At 34.5% G+C, this 20,173-nt stretch overlaps 1 protein-coding gene across 1 annotated transcript in view; it reads left to right on the top strand.

Moving 5' to 3' along the window:
- Positions 1-6,117: 6,117 nt before the first annotated feature.
- Positions 6,118-20,173, top strand: part of LOC149801736 (uncharacterized) — a 97,045-nt gene continuing 82,989 nt past the window's right edge. Inside the window, exons 1-6 of the mRNA XM_089956840.1 lie at positions 6,118-6,226; positions 8,080-8,162; positions 9,087-9,130; positions 10,351-10,500; positions 11,197-11,266; positions 17,424-17,438. Of these exons, the coding sequence (XP_089812966.1) occupies positions 6,118-6,226; positions 8,080-8,162; positions 9,087-9,130; positions 10,351-10,500; positions 11,197-11,266; positions 17,424-17,438 (471 nt within the window). The remainder of the gene's footprint in view (positions 6,227-8,079; positions 8,163-9,086; positions 9,131-10,350; positions 10,501-11,196; positions 11,267-17,423; positions 17,439-20,173) is intronic.

Below are 20,173 nucleotides of genomic sequence, written 5' to 3'. Positions count from 1 at the left end.
GATGACATGCCTAACCTGAAGTCCAGGACCTACTGTAGTGAAACCCACATGTGAATATGACCATCCTTTCCGATAGATTTGCAATAACAAGATTTTCAATATGGCTGGTATTAAGGGTGGGCTTATGCACAAGTGATACACTTTGTAATGTTTTACCTCTTCAGTTTGGGAAGTTGGCTTATATGTGAATAGCCTTATATGCAAGCATATATGGTACATGACTGAGAGAAGGATAACTAAGTTAAAATGATAAAATAATGTTAACAGTATATCGTCACCTTGTGAACTATTAGCCAACCAAGGGATCACTTTGCTTTCAGAGTTTTAATTGTACCTACTGCCAAAATGTTAAGCTTTAAATGCAAAGTAGGATAAAGTCACAAATGGCAGAAGTAAATCAAATACTATACTGCATTACACAGGACTCTGTATGCACCATGATTAGAAATCACAAAAAGCTGTGCTGAGATCAAGACAAACACACAAACACAATTGGTTAGAACTCCACTTGGTAAAAGTGATAGAATAAAACCAAATATGCATTAAAATGCATGCATAATATTAAACAACAGGCAAATAAATTCATGACTATTGTTGCATGGACCTTTTTAATCTAACATTTGAATTTCTAAGGAAACAAAGGTTCTAGATATTCATCTGTATCCAGTTGAGCACACTTAGTTTTGTATTTTACAGATCTTTCATCTGTATCCAGTTGAGCACACTTAGTTTTGTATTTTACAGATCTTTCATCTGTATCCAGTTGAGCACACTTAGTTTTGTATTTTACAGATCTTTCTTCTGTATCCAATTGAGCACACTTACAGTTTTGTATTTTACAGATCTTTCATCTGTATCCCATTGAGCACACTTACATTTTTGTATTTTACAGATCTTTCATCTGTATCCAATTGAGCACACTTACAATTTTGTATTTTATAGATCTTTCATCTGTATTCAGTTGAGCACACTTAGTTTTATATTTTACAGATCTTTCATCTGTATCCCATTGAGCACACTTACAGTTTTGTATTTTACAGATCTTTCATCTGTATCCAATTAGGCTCACTTACAATTTTGTATTTTACAGATCTTTCATCTGTATCCAGTTGAGCACACTTAGTTTTGTATTTTACAGATCTTTCATCTGTATCCAGTTGAGCACACTTAGTTTTATATTTTACAGATCTTTCATCTGTATCCAGTTGAGCACACTTAGTTTTGTATTTTACAGATCTTTCTTCTGTATCCAATTGAGCACACTTACAGTTTTGTATTTTACAGATCTTTCATCTGTATCCCATTGAGCACACTTACATTTTTGTATTTTACAGATCTTTCATCTGTATCCAATTGAGCACACTTACAATTTTGTATTTTATAGATCTTTCATCTGTATTCAGTTGAGCACACTTAGTTTTATATTTTACAGATCTTTCATCTGTATTCAGTTGAGCACACTTAGTTTTGTATTTTACAGATCTTTCATCTGTATCCAGTTGAGCACACTTAGTTTTGTATTTTACAGATCTTTCATCTGTATCCAGTTGAGCACACTTAGTTTTGTATTTTACAGATCTTTCTTCTGTATCCAATTGAGCACACTTACAGTTTTGTATTTTACAGATCTTTCATCTGTATCCCATTGAGCACACTTACATTTTTGTATTTTACAGATCTTTCATCTGTATCCAATTGAGCACACTTACAATTTTGTATTTTATAGATCTTTCATCTGTATTCAGTTGAGCACACTTAGTTTTATATTTTACAGATCTTTCATCTGTATCCCATTGAGCACACTTACAGTTTTGTATTTTACAGATCTTTCATCTGTATCCAATTAGGCTCACTTACAATTTTGTATTTTACAGATCTTTCATCTGTATCCAGTTGAGCACACTTAGTTTTGTATTTTACAGATCTTTCATCTGTATCCAGTTGAGCACACTTAGTTTTATATTTTACAGATCTTTCATCTCTATCCCACTGAGCACACTTACAGTTTTGTATTTTACAAATCTTTCATCTGTATCCAATTAGGCACACTTACAATTTTGTATTTTACAGATCTTTCATCTGTATCCCATTGAGCACACTTAGTTTTGTATTTTACAGATCTTTCGTCTGTATCCACTGAGCACACTTACAATTTTGTATTTTACAGATCTTTCATCTGTATCCCATTGAGCACACTTAGTTTTGTACTTTACAGATCTTTCATCTGTATCCCACTGAGCACACTTACAATTTTGTATTTTACAGATCTTTCATCTGTATCCAATTGAGCACACTTACAATTTTGTATTTTACAGATCTTTCATCTGTATCCATTTGAGTACACTTACAATTTTGTATTTTACAGATCTTTCATCTGTATCCAATTGAGCACACTTACAGTTTTGTATTTTACAGATCTTTCATCTGTATCCAGTTGAGTACACTTACAATTTTGTATTTTACAGATCTTTCATCTGTATCCAAATGAGCACACTTACAATTTTGTATTTTACAGATCTTTCATCTGTATCCAATTGAGTACACTTACAATTTTGTATTTTACAGATCTTTCATCTGTATCCAATTGAGCACACTTACAGTTTTGTATTTTACAGATCTTTCATCTGTATCCAATTGAGCACACTTCTGATTTTGTATTTTACAGATCTTTCATCTGTATCCAATTAAGCACACTTACAATTTTGTATTTTACAGATCTTTCATCTGTATCCAATTAAGCACACTTAGTTTTGTATTTTACAGATCTTTTGTCTGTATCCAACTGAGCACACTTAGTTTTGTATTTTACAGATCTTTCATCTGTATCCAATTGAGCACACTTACAGTTTTGTATTTTACAGATCTTTCATCTGTATCCAATTGAGCACACTTCCAATTTTGCATTTTACAGATTTTTCATTTGTGTCCCATTGAGCACACTTAGTTTTGTATTTTATAGATCTTTCATCTGTATCTAATTGAGCACACTTATAATTTTGTATTTTATAGATCTTTCATCTGTATTCAATTGAGCACAGTTACAGTTTTGTATTTTACAGATCTTTCATCTGTATTCAATTGAGCACACTTAGTTTTGTATTTTACAGAATGCTCATCTGTATTCAATTGAGCACACTTAGTTTTGTATTTTACAGATCTTTCGTCTGTATCCAATTGAGCACACTTCCAATTTTGCATTTTCAGATCTTTTATTTGTGTCCCTATGAGCACACTTAGTTTTGTACTTTACAGATCTTTCTTCTGTATCCAATTGAGCACACTTACAATTTTGTATTTTATAGATCTTTCATCTGTATTCAATTGAGCACACTTAGTTTTGTATTTTACAGATCTTTCATCTATATCCGATTGAACACACTTACAGTTTTGTATTTCAAAGATCTTTCATCTGTATCCAATTGAGCACACTTCCAATTTTGCATTTTACAGATCTTTCATCTGTGTCCCATTGAGCACACTTATTTGTATTTTACAGATCTTTCAGTTTCTTTACTAAAACTGTTATTCTCTTTTAGGATGTTAGTAGCATTGATCATACCACTTTATAGCTTTGAATTCTTAAAAATGATGATGTGAAAGGTAATTTTTTATGCAGTTGCAGCAAAATGTTTGCATCATGTTATTTTATTTCAACTTACTTTCTCTTCTTATTTTGTTTGCCCTCTTCAGTCTGGTATATAGCTAAATGTATATCGATGTTAATGTATTAAACCATGAATATCCAAGCAACTTTAATGTCTTTAAAAATTATTTCTAGCCACTACTGTAAATGTTACTGATGTTTTTGTTGAGACATTTTATGACTCCTTCCATCTGTATAGCATAAGACCTCCTTCCAGTAGTCTGTAGTGTAAGACCTCCTTCCAGCTGTTTGTGGTGTAAGACTGCTTCCAACTGTCAAGTGTAATACCTCCTTCCAACCATCCATAGTGTAAGACCTCCTTCCTATTGTCTAGTGTAAGACCTGCTTCCAACTATCTATAGTGTAAGACCTCCTTCCTACCATCTAGTGTAAGACCTTCTAGCTGTCTATAGTGTAAGACCTCCTTCCAACTGTCCATAGTCTAAGACCTCCTTCCAAATGTCGATATTGTAAGACCTCCTTCCAACTATCCATAGTGTAAGACCTCCTTCCTATTGTCTAGTGTAAGACCTACTTCCAACTATCTATAGTGTAAGACCTCCTTCCTACCATCTAGTGTAAGACCTTCTAGCTGTCTATAGTGTAAGACCTCCTTCCAACTGTCCATAGTCTAAGACCTCCTTCCAAATGTCGATATTGTAAGACCTCCTTCCAACTGTGTAGTGTGAAACCTGGTTCTAGTGTAAAACCAACTATCCATTGTAAGACCTGCTTCCAAATGTCCATAGTACCTCCTTCCAGCTGTCTAGAGTAAGACCACCTTCCAAATGTTCATAGTGTAAGACATCCTTCCAACTGTCTAGAGTAAGACCTCCTTCCAAATATTCATAGTGTAAGACATCCTTCCAACTGTCTAGAATAAGATCTCCTTCCAAATGTTCATAGTGTAAGACATCCTTCCAGCTATCTAGAGTAAGACCACCTTCCAAATGTTCATAGTGTAAGACATCCTTCCAACTGTCTAGAGTAAGATCTCCTTCCAAATGTTCATAGTGTAAGACATCTTCCAACTGTCTAGAGTAAGATCTCCTTCCAAATCTTCATAGTGTAAGACATCCTTCCAGCTGTCTAGAGTAAGATCTCCTTCCAAATCTTCATAGTGTAAGACATCCTTCCAACTGTCTAGAGTAAGATCTCCTTCCAAATGTTCATAGTGTAAGACATCCTTCCAGCTGTCTAGAGTAAGACCACCTTCCAAATTTTCATAGTGTAAGTCATCCTTCCAACTGTCTAGAGTAAGACCACCTTCCAAATGTCCATAGTGTAAGTCATCCCTCCAGCTGTCTGAAGTGTAAGATCAATGGCTTAGTACATGAATGTTCCAAATTTACAAATAATATGTTAAACATTTGATTGAACAAATGGCTCAGCACACCAGTGTTCCAAGAATACAAATAATATAGAAGACCTATGATTGTACCAGTGACTTTTTAAAACAGTGTTCCAAGAATACAAAAATACAGTAATATAGGAGACCTTTGATTGTACCAATAACTTGTTACACCAATGTTCCAAGATTAAAAATAATATGGGAGACTTTTAATTGTTCCAATAGCTCAGTACATGAATGTCTAATATTTAAAAAAATTAGTGAAACATTTGATTCAATGAATGAGTAAAACTTTTAGAAACTTGTATGCTTGACATATTGATAGTGAAAAAGCATTTGTCTCATATCGCCATAGTCATGACAGAGTGTTAACATATTGAACTCCCCTTCAGTTAGGCCACTATCAGACAAGGGAGAGACTCCCTGGTTTGTAGGATCATGTTTGTACATTTACCAGTATCATATAATCCTATGAGAAATGCATTTTAACTGAGATGAAGGCTGTCAATATTTATGTTGCTATTTGACCATGTTGTTTGAATGTCTTGTCGTAAAAGCCTTACTGGATTTGACCTTGTTGTTTGACAGCTTTTGTGGCAAAAATTTTATTGGATTTGGCCATGTTGTTGGACAGCTCTTGTAGCAAAAGCCTTACTGGATTTGACCATGTTGTTTGAATCTCTTGTCATAAAAGCCTTACTAGATTTGACCATGTTATTTGACAGCTCTTGTAGTGAAAGCCTTACTGGATTTGACAACGTTGTTTGACAGCTCTTGTAGTGAAAGCCTTACTGGATTTGACCACATTGTTTGACAGCTTTTGCAGTGAAAGCCTTACTAGATTTGATCATGTTGTTTGAATCTCTTATCATAAAAGTCTTACTGGATTTGACCATGTTGTTTTTCAGCTTTTGTAGCAAAAGCCTTAATGGATTTGACCATGTTGTTTGACAGCTTTTATAGCAAAAGCCTTACTGGATGAGACCATGTTGTTTGACAGCTCTTGTAGTGAAAGCCTTACTGGATTTGACCATGTTGTTTGACAGCTTTTGTAGCAAAGCCTTACCGGAGTTGACCATGTTGTTTGACAGCTGTTGTAGTGAAAGCCTAACTGGATTTGACCATGTTGTTTGAATCTCTTGTTGTAAAAGCCTTACTGGATTTGACCATGTTGTTTGAATCTCTTGTCATAAAAGCCTTACTAGATTTGACCATGTTATTTGACAGCTCTTGTAGTGAAAGCCTTACTGGATTTGACAACGTTGTTTGACAGCTCTTGTAGTGAAAGCCTTACTGGATTTGACCACATTGTTTGACAGCTTTTGCAGTGAAAGCCTTACTAGATTTGATCATGTTGTTTGAATCTCTTATCATAAAAGTCTTACTGGATTTGACCATGTTGTTTTTCAGCTTTTGTAGCAAAAGCCTTAATGGATTTGACCATGTTGTTTGACAGCTTTTATAGCAAAGGCCTTACTGGATTTGACCATGTTGTTTGACAGCTTTTGTAGCAAGCCTTACTGGATTTGACCATGTTGTTTGACAGCTTTTGTAGCAAAGCCTTACTGGAGTTGACCATGTTGTTTGACAGCTGTTGTAGTGAAAGCCTTACTGGATTTGACCATGTTGTTTGAATCTCTTGTCATAAAAGCCTTACTAGATTTGACCATGTTGTTTGACAGCTCTTGTAGTGAAAGCCTTACTGGATTTGACAACGTTGTTTGACAGCTCTTGTAGTGAAAGCCTTACTGGATTTGACCACATTATTTGACAGCTTTTGCAGTGAAAGCCTTACTAGATTTGATCATGTTGTTTGAATCTCTTATCATAAAAGTCTTACTGGATTTGACCATGTTGTTTTTCAGCTTTTGTAGCAAAAGCCTTAATGGATTTGACCATGTTGTTTGACAGCTTTTATAGCAAAAGCCTTACTGGATGAGACCATGTTGTTTGACAGCTCTTGTAGTGAAAGCCTTACTGGATTTGACCATGTTGTTTGACAGCTTTTGTAGCAAGCCTTACTGGATTTGACCATGTTGTTTGACAGCTTTTGTAGCAAAACCTTACTGGAGTTGACCATGTTGTTTGACAGCTGTTGTAGTGAAAGCCTTACTGGATTTGACCATGTTGTTTGAATCTCTCGTTGTAAAAGCCTTACTGGATTTGACCATGTTGTTTGAATCTCTTGTCATAAAAGCCTTACTAGATTTGACCATGTTATTTGACAGCTCTTGTAGTGAAAGCCTTACTGGATTTGACCACATTGTTTGACAGCTTTTGCAGTGAAAGCCTTACTAGATTTGATCATGTTGTTTGAATCTCTTATCATAAATGTCTTACTGGATTTGACCATGTTGTTTTTCAGCTTTTGTAGCAAAAGCCTTAACGGATTTGACCATGTTGTTTGACAGCTTTTATAGCAAAAGCCTTACTGGATTTGACCATGTTGTTTTTCAGCTTTTGTAGCAAAAGCCTTAATGGATTTGACCATGTTGTTTGACAGCTTTTATAGCAAAAGCCTTACTGGATGAGACCATGTTGTTTGACAGCTCTTGTAGTGAAAGCCTTACTGGATTTGACCATGTTGTTTGACAGCTTTTGTAGCAAAGCCTTACTGGAGTTGACCATGTTGTTTGACAGCTGTTGTAGTGAAAGCCTTACTGGATTTGACCATGTTGTTTGAATCTCTTGTTGTAAAAGCCTTACTGGATTTGATCATGTTGTTTTTCAGGTTTTTAGCAAAAGCCTTACTGGATATGACCATTATGTTTTTCAGCTTTAATTTGTAGCAAAAGCCTTACTAGCTCTGACCATGTTGTTTGACAGCTCTTACTGGATTTGACCATGTTGTTTGACAGCTTTTAGAGCAAAAGCCTTACTGGATTTGACCATGTTGTTTGATAAGCTCTTGTAGGATTTTTGTAGCAAAAGCCTTACTAGCTTTGACCATGTTGTTTGACAGCTCTTACTGGATTTGACCATGTTGTTTGACAGCTCTTGTAGTGAAAGCCTTACTGGATTTGACCATGTTGTTTGAATTTCTTGTTGTAAAAGCCTTACTGGATTTGACCATGTTATTTTTCAGGTTTTGTAGCAAAAACCTTACTGGATGTGACCATGTTGTTTGACAGCTCTTGTAGTGAAAGCCTTACTGGATTTGACTATGTTGTTTGACAGCTTTTGTAGCAAAAGCCTACCTGGATGAGACCATATTGTTTGACAGTTCTTGTAGCATGTTGACACATTGTTTAAAATGTCATAAAATAAATCCACATCAGCTACATCTTCAGCAATCCAAGATAACCATATCAAAATTTAAAATAACTTTTGTTTGATTATATTCAACATCTTGGTTTTCTCAGTGTCATCAATCTTTTTAACATAGAATAACACTGCCCTGGATATCTTTTCTTATTGATTCTAAGTTTATCCAATACTTCACACGTTTTAACACATAAGAAAAATAGAGTAGATATTGCCCACAGTCACATCTAACCATAATAGAAGACTTATTTTGTGGCACTTTGAATATGTTTCTAATGAAGTAATGATGAAAATTTTTAATTTCAGTCCAACTCCAAACTGCATAGACCCAGATGTGCCCTTGGATAATGCAACTGCAGATCTGTGTCTGTGCAGTTTGTTAGATGTAATAAGTAGAGCAAACATGATAGACCCTAGTCTGCTGATGCATTATGTAAGGGAAGATCAGAGTCCATTTTGTTTGAAGTTGGGTTTGTGAGTGTAGATGTTAAATACATATGGTGCTTTTTATTTCCAATTTTTATCACATATGAAATTATGCTTTTGGAGATTTGCTTTCAGGTGGAAATTATAAAGTGTTCAAGTGTGAAAGAAGAAATGACATATTTTGTGAAATAACTTGCAGTAAAGATTTTTGGAATAGATTTTCAGGATCGTTGGAAGCAACAGTATTTTATCTATGTAGAAGGTGACTGATGAATTTGCTCACTGGATTTATTTTTCAGATTTAGATAGATTTTCCCACACTCATAAGCTGTGAAATTTCAGTGGCTTAATTTTTCTTCCATTATTAAAGTTTACTAATGCACATATATATTTTTTTTTCAGACACACAGATTTTACAGGGATCCCAGACAAAGTGGTACACCAAGGTGATTATTCTGTCTCTGTTTCTCACAAACACACATCCTCTCTGTTTCCATGTATTTTTCTGTTACATTAATGTTTTAATATATACCCAAGATGAAGCAAACCATCCAAACTTTGATTTGAATTTTGTTAATTGCTAATTTGAAATTTTTTTTGCCATACCCAATAATGTGCTACAAGGTGTCCTCACCTTGTTGGTTAGTTTTTAAGGCACTTTCAACACATACTTGGTATTCAACAGCACTTTCAACACATAATTGGTATTCAACAGCACTTTCAACACATAATTGGTATTCAACAGCACTTTCAACACATAATTGGTATTCAACAGCACTTTCAACACATAATTGGTATTCAACAGCACTTTCAACACATACTTGGTATTCAACAGCACTTTCAACACATAATTGGTATTCAACAGCACTTTCAACACATAATTGGTATTCAACAGCACTTTCAACACATACTTGGTATTCAACAGCACTTTCAACACATAATTGGTATTCAACAGCACTTTCAACACATAATTGGTATTCAACAGCACTTTCAACACATACTTGGTATTCAACAGCACTTTCAACACATAATTGGTATTCAACAGCACTTTCAACACATAATTGGTATTCAACAGTACTTTCAACACATAACTGGTATTCAACAGCACTTTCAACACATAATTGGTATTCAACAGCACTTTCAACACATAATTGGTATTCAACAGTACTTTCAAAACATAATTGGTATTCAACAGTACTTTCAACACATAATTGGTATTCAACAGCACTTTCAACACATAATTGGTATTCAACAGTACTTTCAACACATAATTGGTATTCAACAGCACTTTCAACACATACATGTAATTGGTATTCAGTGGCATTTTCAGTGCCTAATTGGTATTCAGTGTCATTTTTTATGCATAATTAGTATTCAAAGGCATATACTTGTACAATAATTTTGTAATTGACAAAAATAATTTAAACTTGTATTCAAGGCACAGGATAATAAAGGCTTTTCACTGTCACTTCTATAATGAGTGAACTTACATTTAACAATATTCAATAAAATAATTTATTCTGAGTTTTGTGTTATTAAATATAGAAAGTTGGGGATTTGTCATATTATTTCATGATTGTGATCAAAGGATGCTGGCCTTAGTTACTACACTGTTTACAAGTAAATACACCAGTAGATATGTATTTTTTATTTTCTTCCATTACAGCTGGTTTGTATCAGGCTGTTCAAGGGACTTTGCAGAGAAAATTCTGACGAACGCCAGGAATTTTGGAATGGGCAACACCCTTCTGAGGGAGAGTACTACCCACATGAGCACAGGCAGCTATGTCATTACCAAGAGGGTTGATCATCCTGGGTAACTCACCTCCCACCCCCATCCAAATTCTTTTTCCTCAATGGGCAGTTAATTAGTATTTGTGACAAAAAATTAATCACTTCTTGGAGAAATTGTCAAACTTGAAAACTAGTTTTTTATCCTCATGAAACTTGATTAAATTTTAATTAAGATTTTCACTGTTGAAGATTAATTAAATTAAAGTTTAATTAGCAGTTTCTCCATATTGAGGACTAGTCAAAATACATGTATCTAGCTTGAGTTAAATCATTATTTCTAAAGATCATCTCTTGAACTTTTAACATAATAATGAACATATTCTTTTCTAATGATAAAGTTAATTTCTAATGGATGCGTTTAATACATTTTTGGAATAAAGCGGGTTGATGATCCTTGGCTAGTGAAGATGTGTTTATTGTAATTAGAAATGGTGAGTGAATTATACATTTTGGCCCATACTGGTAAATGTTTTTGAGAAAATGCAGCTTTTCCAGGTATTTTAAAAGCAGAAATACTCACTTAGAAATTAAGTTCATTTACAAGCAGAGACCCAAATCTGCTGACACATTGCATGATATCAGGTCAGGGTTTATGCAGTTTGAAGCTGGACTTGCAATTTTAAGTCAGTAATGAATCATATTCATCATCAAGACACAATAAGAAAGCTTTATTTATTTCACATGAAGTTTAAATGAATTTTGGTTCTTCTTATTGCAGTGGGTGTGAATTTGACCACTATGAAGTGACAAGAGTTGCAGAGGGATACAAACTCAATGTTGAAAATGATGTAGGTATTAACAGATGCACGACTGTGTTTTACATAAAAAAAACAAAAACGAGAGACTCTGATTCTCTTCATGTGACCCTCCCCTCTGACCTAGGTAGTCTTCCATCTGCCCCATTCAATTCCTATGTAAATCTTAACTTTTTAAAATTCTATGTACAGTCAATTCTGTCCTATGGATCACCTTTACTTGCAGGTAATCTGTACATAATAGTCATTCTAATTTTCTATATAAATGTACTATATGTAATGGTGACCTGCCTTCTGTGGTCAGCAATCAGTTTCTTCCTGCCTTAAGTAGTCATTGGCATGTATCTACATCGGCCACTCAGTCTATGCAAGCCAAACTTTTCCTTCATGAGGAAGGCATTGTTTAGGTAAAAGAAAATCATGTAATCAGTGTGCAGATATTTCTTATCTCACATGTACTCGTGTTCCAGTCACATTGATGATATAAGTCAAAGGTGTCAGTATGTCAGCTTCAAAAGAAAAAGCAGCTTTTATCATTAAGTTCAGGGTTAAGTAGTTTATTTGCTGGATGGTGGGAAAAGGAGTCGTGTTATCGCAGAAGAAACTTTAGTCACCTTTTGTGCCAGTGTGACAGATATAGTTCAATATCTTCATCTATTTGCCTCTGAATTAAAACTACCTCTGTAGAAAAATGTTTGTCTTTGATGAGAGATACGAGTTACATTATTTAGGTTACATAAAAATGACCCTTTTTTCCTTGAATAAATGACCCTTCATTGAAAAAAAAAACATGCCTTTTGCTCACTGCCCTGAAGTAAGAAATTCCTAGCTCAGCAAGACACCTAATTTGGCAGAAATCTTAATAACAATAATAGCTGCATAGTTAAATTGTAAAAGGTGTATTTTTCAGTTAACAATTCATGAAAATGTACTGTATTATGCTCCATTTGCTGGATTACAAACAATAATACATGTAATACATCACTCTTTGATGTAAAATCTCACAAAAGTAGCTGCACTCTCACAGTCTGATCACTCTTTTTAGATATTTGGAGGCAATCTCACAGTCTGATTACTCTGAGATATTTAGAGCCAATCTCACACCCTGATTACTCTTTGAGATAATTGGAGGCAATCTCACAGTCTGATTACTCTTTGAGATAGTTGGAGGCAATTACACAGTCTGATCACTCTTTGAGATATTTAGAGGCAATCTCACAGTCTGATTACTCTTTGAGATAATTGGAGGCAATCTCACAGTCTGATTACTCTTTGAGATATTTAAAGGCAATCTCACAGTCTGATTACTCTTTGAGATAATTGGAGGCAATCTCACAGTCTGATTACTCTTTGAGATATTTAAAGGCAATTTCACAATCTGATTACTCTTTGAGATAAATGGAGGCAATCTCACAGACTGATTACTCTGAGATATTTAGAGGCAATCTCACAGCCTGATTACTCTTTGAGATAATTGGAGGCAATCTCACAGTCTGATTACTCTTTGAGATATTTAAAGGCAATTTCACAATCTGATTACTCTTTGAGATAAATGGAGGCAATCTCACAGACTGATTACTCTGAGATATTTAGAGGCAATCTCACAGTCTGATTACTCTTTGAGATAATTGGAGGCAATCTCACAGTCTGATTACTCTTTGAGATATTTAAAGGCAATCTCACAATATGATTACTCTTTGAGATAAATGGAGGCAATCTCACAGACTGATTACTCTGAGATATTTAGAGGCAATCTCACGGTCTAATTACTCTAAGAAAATTGGAAAATTAAACGATACATATACCAAGCAATTTCATTGAACCTGTAGTACACTTAGGGACCACATGAGATGAAACATAGGTCATGTGACTGGTCAGTCTTTAGTGAGGTCACAGGATACAAGATGAGGCACAGAGAGGTTGGGTGGGTTAGCCCCATGACATGAGCTCCAATAACAATGCCCAGCCTTGGGGTCATGAACAATATACAATGTCAGGGTTATAAACCAATATGATACTATATAGAGTTGCAGTGAAGAGCTCCAATAGCATACAAAACTTTGGGGTCATGAACAGTATATATATGTACATGCCCAGCTGCAGTTTTATCAACCATATTGACATCATACAGAGTTGCAATGAACAGCTCCACTAGTGTGCTCAATCTCAGTGTTATGAACCATATTGATTCTAGATATAGTTGCAGTGTTTCCTACAAGAACAAAACACTTTTATTCATCTGTAACCTTGCCAAAGTCAGCCATAGTGTTTTACATGAAATATTCATACAATGGGACTCAGGATTTTAGTTGTGCACACAGCGCATCATTCTGAGTCCAGTTCTCTTTTACACTAGTCTGGAGAGGGGGCACTGAACTAATGGAAAAACTTAAAAACTTTATTAATAGATAAAACCATGAACTGATAATCACTTTGGACTGTGATGTACAACATATTGATCAATTACCTGACCTATGCATCATCTTATTGGGTTTGTTAGGGTATGTTCGGTTCAGTGAAATTAGGGTCCCAGTCTGACTATTGTGTGAGATAACATCACATAATTTGAGACACTCTAACAGCCTGATTACTCTGTGAGATTAAATCTCACAGGATTAAGGGCAAACTTAGCCTGATTTCTATTAGAAGTAAATGCTCATAGAATTTGATCATTTTCACAGTCTGATTACTCTTTGAGAAAAAATTCACAGAATTTGTGGCAATCTCAAAGTCTAATTTTTTAAAGTTAAAATAGTGACCCCCGTATGAAATAATTAGGTGGATTCCACCTGGAACTTAAGCAGACTCCAGTCAGAATCTGCCTAAAATGTTAAAAATCTGGTTAATACAAAGGTGGACATGGAAAATTGGAGAAGTCAAGCATATGTTCCAGGCTTGATAATTTGATGTTTAAAATCACTTAATTATTTAGTGTCCAGCCAGATTTTGCACATCATGTTTTATATACTGTATATGTTGTACATCACAGATAGAAGGCCTCAAGGTAGATTAGTTCTGTAACTAAATAATAATAATAATAATAATGAGGACTTTTGTATAGCACCTAATCTTTAGAAGCTCTAAGCGCTTTATAACATTAGACAACACCTATAAGATAAAATACATATAATAATATTATTACAAAAACAAACACCATGAAATTAGAAAAACATTAAAAATAAAAAACATGCTGAGAATATTTCAGGTAGGAAACATTATTAGGTCTTTAAGTTTGTTCTTGCAGTCGAAATAAGTGAGTTTTGAGAGCCCTCTTGAATGTGATCACTGTTTCTTTGTGTCTAAGTTCAGTGGGCAATTCATTCCACGTTGCTGGGCCTTGGTATGCAAAAGAACGCTGTCCATATGACTTTGTTTTCATAGTGGGAATAATGAGTATACGATTGTCAGAAGAGGAGCGTAAGTATCTTGCTGGTGTGTACACATGGGTGAGGTCAGATAGGTATGTTGGACTAGAGTCCAACAGTGAAACATAGCACAGAGAACAAATTTTGTGTTTGATTCTGGATCGAATGGATAGCCAGTGTAGGGTACAGAGCAGTGGGGAGGTGTGCTCTGATTGTGGTACTCTAAGTATGATCCAAGCAGCTGTGTTTTGAACTTTTTGAAGTTTCTGGAGTAGATATTGAGATGAACCAGACAAAATTGAGTTACAATAGTCCAGTCTTGAAAGTACTAATGAACACACAAGTGTTTGTTTTTGTTATTGTGTGGTTTAATGCCATTTCTCAGTACATGATAGGCTATGCATGGCGGCCAGTATTAATGGTGGAGGAAGAACCCGGGAAAACCCCGGAAAGAACCACCGACCCACAAGAAGTTATTGGCAAGCTCTCTCACATACTCACATTGGCCAAATCCTAGACTTGAACCCACGCAGACAAAGGTGAGATGGCAGTGAAATGTAATGGAGCACAAGTGTTTTAGTGGTATCACCTGAAAGATATTTGCAAATTGAGCTAATGTGTCTCAGCTCAAGATATGCAGCCTTGCATATGTGCATGACATGTTGGTGCAATGTGAGAGTACTGTCCAGAGTAACACCTAGGTTTCATACTGATTGTGTGAATTTAATGTTGGCGTTGCTGATATTTATTGTTTGAGGTAAAGGATGTGAATGAGAAATTCTTTGTGTTGTGATTAGAATGGCCTCAGTTTTATCATCATTCATCTGCAGCTTGTTACATGTCATCCATGATTTCACATCAGAAATGCACCTCTCTACACCTTGGATGGTAGCATCAACTTCAGTTGGGTGGCTAGATTCATATATTTGGGTGTCATCAGTGTACAATTGGTGAGACACTGGATAATGATCTATGACACTTGAGGCGACTGAGTGTACAGAATGAAGAGAACAGGTCCAAGAACAGACCCCTGTGGAACACCACAACATAGATCAACTGGGCTGGAGTGTATTCCATTTGCAGATACAATTTGTGTCCTGTTGACCAAGTAGGACTTGAACCACAGTAAGGCTGTATCATGAATGCCAAAAACATGCTGGAGATGGTGAAGTAATATGTCATGGTCTATTGTGTCAAATGCTGCAGACAAATCAAGGAGGGTGAGGACTGTAATCTTTCTGCTATCCAACGCAGAGAGAATGTCATTAACTACTTTTAGAAGAGTAGTTTCAGTACTGTGGCAAGGGCGATATGCAGATCGTACATTGCTGAAAAGACTGTTTGAATTTAGATGAGATACAAGCTGGAATAGAACAACCTTTTCTAAGATTTTTTATATGAATGGGAGATTAGAAACTGGGCAGTAGTTCTTTAAATCGTTATGGTCTAGTGTTGGTTTCTTCAGCAGAGGCTTAAATGAGTTACCTTCTCTAAATAAAGTCTTTATTATCATTATATTATTATTATTATTATTATTATTATTATTATTATTATTATTAACTCCTATATCTCTTGCCTTTGATGTCATATAATTACAACATCTGTATAAAAAAATTTCATGCACACTTTGATATCACCTTGGTTAATAAAGTCCTGTTTAATTCATATCTATTATTTCTTTGAAATCTTCTGAAATGTCTGAAACACTACTGAAACTTGAGATAAATACTATATAATGATCAAACTTTTAGTGAAATCTCATGAAAGTTTTAGTAAATTTTTTTGTGAAACCTCACAAATATTTCAGTGAAATTTTAGTGAGATCTCACCACAATTTCAATGAAAGTTTTGGTCAAAATATTTGTGAAATCTTACCAAACATAAAGGGAAATGAAAAAGACTTAAGTGATGCCATCATGGATTAGGTTTGGATGCAAGAAAGAAAATGAGGACAAGAAAAACCTAAACCTTATTTGATAATGTCTATCAAAATAAAATTTATAATCCATTTTATAAATTATTGTGAATATCATTGATTCCCAATAATGTCTAAGAATCATTAGGCAGTTTATTAGAAATCTGAGGTATATTTTTTATGATTTAGACAGAAAGTGCTTAAAAAGCCCATCTGAAATCTGCCTTGACATTTTCATTATTGGATGGGGTTTCTGCGTGTATTTCCATCTAACTAGGCAGAAGTAAAGATTCCACCTAGTAACAGACAGAGTAATTTGCATATTTCGAGCTACATTCCAACCTGAATCCACCCTGAGTCTACCTAAAAGTGATAATAAGGGGAATCTAGGCTAAAAAAGCAGAATAAACAGATTCCTCCTAGTAATAGATGGAGTAATTTGCATATTTTGGGCCATGTTCCACCCTGAATCAGCCTTGAATTCACCAAAAATTTATAATGAGTGGAATCTAGGTTTTAGGTGAAATCCACTTTAAAATTCCACCTGGAATCTGGTTAAAGTCAGGGTGGAAGTTTTGATGCAGTCCACTGCATTAGGGGCAATTTCCTAATCTGATTACTCATGAGGTAAATTTTACAGAATTAGGGGCAAATTGGCAGGCAATTTCTTTGTAAGATAAAATGTCACAGAATTACAGGCATCATGACAGTCTAATTTCTTTGTAAGGTAAAATATCAGAGAATTACATGCAACATGACAGTCTAATTTCTTTGTAAGGTAAAATATCAGAGAATTATGGGCAACTTGACAGTCTAAGTACTCTTGATTATAAATTCTCATACCAATTTCACATCCCTCAGTTTTCTTAATATTGTTTGGATATTTATAAAAAAATTGACTGACTTTCAGCATGGGAATCTAATGGTAAGTAAATAAACAAACTACAACGGATCAGTTTCAATTAGAAGTGCTTTCATTTATTTGCTTCATTAAGTATAAGATGCTCAAGATACAGCTTCAAATGTAAACACAAGATGATTTGTTCTTTTCTCTGTATGTGATTTGGATTTTTAATGTAGCTTTAACAATTTTTCAGTCATATCACTACAATGTCTGGAGTGTGACAGTTTATAGTGATGTAGCACTGGGGCATCATGCTGCAGACATGTAGTGTCATGACCCACCTAGTCACATTATCCTGACACCAGGCCAACCAGTCCTAACACTAAAGTCTTAATGCTGAGCAAGGCACATGTTAGTACCATTTTTACAAGTCTTTGGAATGACTCGGCCAGGGTTCAAACACATGACCTCCTGCATCCAAGGCAAATGCTTTAACCACTTAGGCCATGGAGCTGTGTTATTTTCTCATGTTTAAGTGATCTGGGAGCCAATTCATGGGGAATTTTGATAATATTGGGTAATAATAATAATAATATAATAATAATAATAATGCTTTATTTATAGAGGGTGACTCATTAGTCAAGGACTATTCTCCCTTGAGGACCTCTTAAGGAGAGTATAACAATGCACATTATATGAAGATAGCAATAATTACTGTTTATTTTAACATGTTTAATATTAAAATACTAAATTACATGATCCATTAGAAGCACATACATGCTCATGATATCTCTTCTTAAATTGTTATGTGTTTAGGCTCGAATAAACAGTAACATAGAAAGAGTGAAAACAACAAGCTTTTTCAAATTTAACAAATAATTTATTTCCCTGGAAAAATTCTGTAAAAATGAAGAAAAAAAAGAACTTACATTTTCAAGAATCAAATCCAAAAATAATCCAAAAATAATCCACAAATTAAATTGCAAAAGTCCTAGTAATAAAAGTTCAAATAATTTCAGGTTTGAATCCTTATGGAAAATCCAAGATGGAAGACGATGATGTATGCTGTAGTCAATACTGTGCTTATCTACAGTTCCTTTTAGAAATACAAATAATGACACTCCAGTATTGGAAATCCAAATTAAATTTGTAAGCAATGTCTTTCCAAAATTTTTGTGTGAGCACTCCTCAAAATATTTCTAGAGAAAAAAAGAATTAATCCTTTTGAAATCCAACTGATCTGAAGAAAATTATAACTCAAAATCTGGCTACAACAAAATAACTTGACATCAGTGTAAAAAGCCCAAAACTGAGAAATCTCTCTCTATGCATCTGTATTAAAACTAACAAATGCACAGTAATGTGAAAACCAGAATTGCAAAATCAAAGGGGGGGGGGGTCATGTGATTGTGTTTATGTTACGTACACCAAAATGATCCTGTCAAAAACAAATCATTTTAAAATAAAATAGAACTTATTTATGAAGGTTGCTACAAATTCTGAAACAAGGTCAGGAATTAGATCAACACCTGGTGTTTATAAAAAGAATGATCCAGGTCAACATATTTTCTGGAAAAATGTCATCTCTGTGTGAATAAATTTACATCATAAAAGCATTTAATAGAATAAAAAATTTAAAACTGACAAACAATTAAATTAAAATAAATATGAATTAAATCAGATACATGTATATGTAACAAAATACAGAACTGTGCCAGAGTATTGGAAGCTCTTTTTAAATTGGTTTGTTCTTGGTTTTGGTGCTACAAGGTGTCCATGTGATATTGATCTCAACTGGTATTGTGATGAAAAAGGCCTGAATAAGTCCTGAAGATGCTATGGTGCAGTTCCATGTAGACATTTATATAAAAGAACTGCCTTGTGAAAATCTATCCTGTCATATATTATGAACCATTTGAGTTCAGTAAATAATGCTTTTGAGGGATGATCAATATATGCATCTAAAATTATGCGTGCTGTTCGTTTCTGAAGTTTACAAATCATGTCAAGCTCAGGTTTAGCACAGTTTCCCCATACATTTTAACAGTAATCCATTGTTGGAAGAATATATGACTTGTAGTATAGATTTTGAGTTTCCATTCTTGATTCAGCTGTGTAGGGCAATTTTGGATGACAATGTTTTACAAAGCTTATCAATATGGTCATTCCATAATAAATTAGTATCTATGGTCACACCTACAAGCTTTTCATGTTTGACATTTTCTAATGTATGATTATTTATTGCAAGAGATAGTTCTGGGTTCCCTGACTTGTGTAGCTTTTGTGATGTCCCCAAATCATATAGTTTGTTTTACCTTCATTATTTACTATCCTATTTTGTTGTGCCCAGTTTTTGAGTCTAATAAGGTGAGTTTAATCTCATTTGGATAACTTCAGTATCAGAACTAGATGTATAAAAGGTTCATTATTTAATGGTAGATTATTGATATAGATAAGGAAGAGGAGAGGGCCCAAAACTGAGCCCTGAGGGACCCCTGAATGAATTGTGTGAGTTTGAGAGCTAATATTGCCAATGCTTACTTGTTGAGACCTTTGGTTTAGGTATGATCTAAACCAGTTTAAACAAGGATTGTTGAACCTGGAACAGTTCAACTTTTGCTGCCGAATTTCATGATAACAAGATCAAAGACTTTCTTGAAGTCAAGGAAAACAATTCCAGTCATATGTCCATTATCCATTTCCTTCTGCCAAAGATCAGTTAATTTGGTAAGCTCTGTTTGGCACAAGTGGTACTTTCTAAATCCTGATTGCACTTTATGAAATAGAGAGTATGTTTCAAAAAATGTATAGAACTG

Source organism: Sinohyriopsis cumingii, chromosome 4 (assembly GCF_028554795.1).
Source record: "Sinohyriopsis cumingii isolate HCF-2022 chromosome 4, ASM2855479v2, whole genome shotgun sequence".
Classification (NCBI taxonomy): domain Eukaryota; kingdom Metazoa; phylum Mollusca; class Bivalvia; order Unionida; family Unionidae; genus Sinohyriopsis; species Sinohyriopsis cumingii.
Note: the sequence above shows the minus strand (reverse complement) of the source record. Positions and strands in the feature narration are given on the sequence as shown.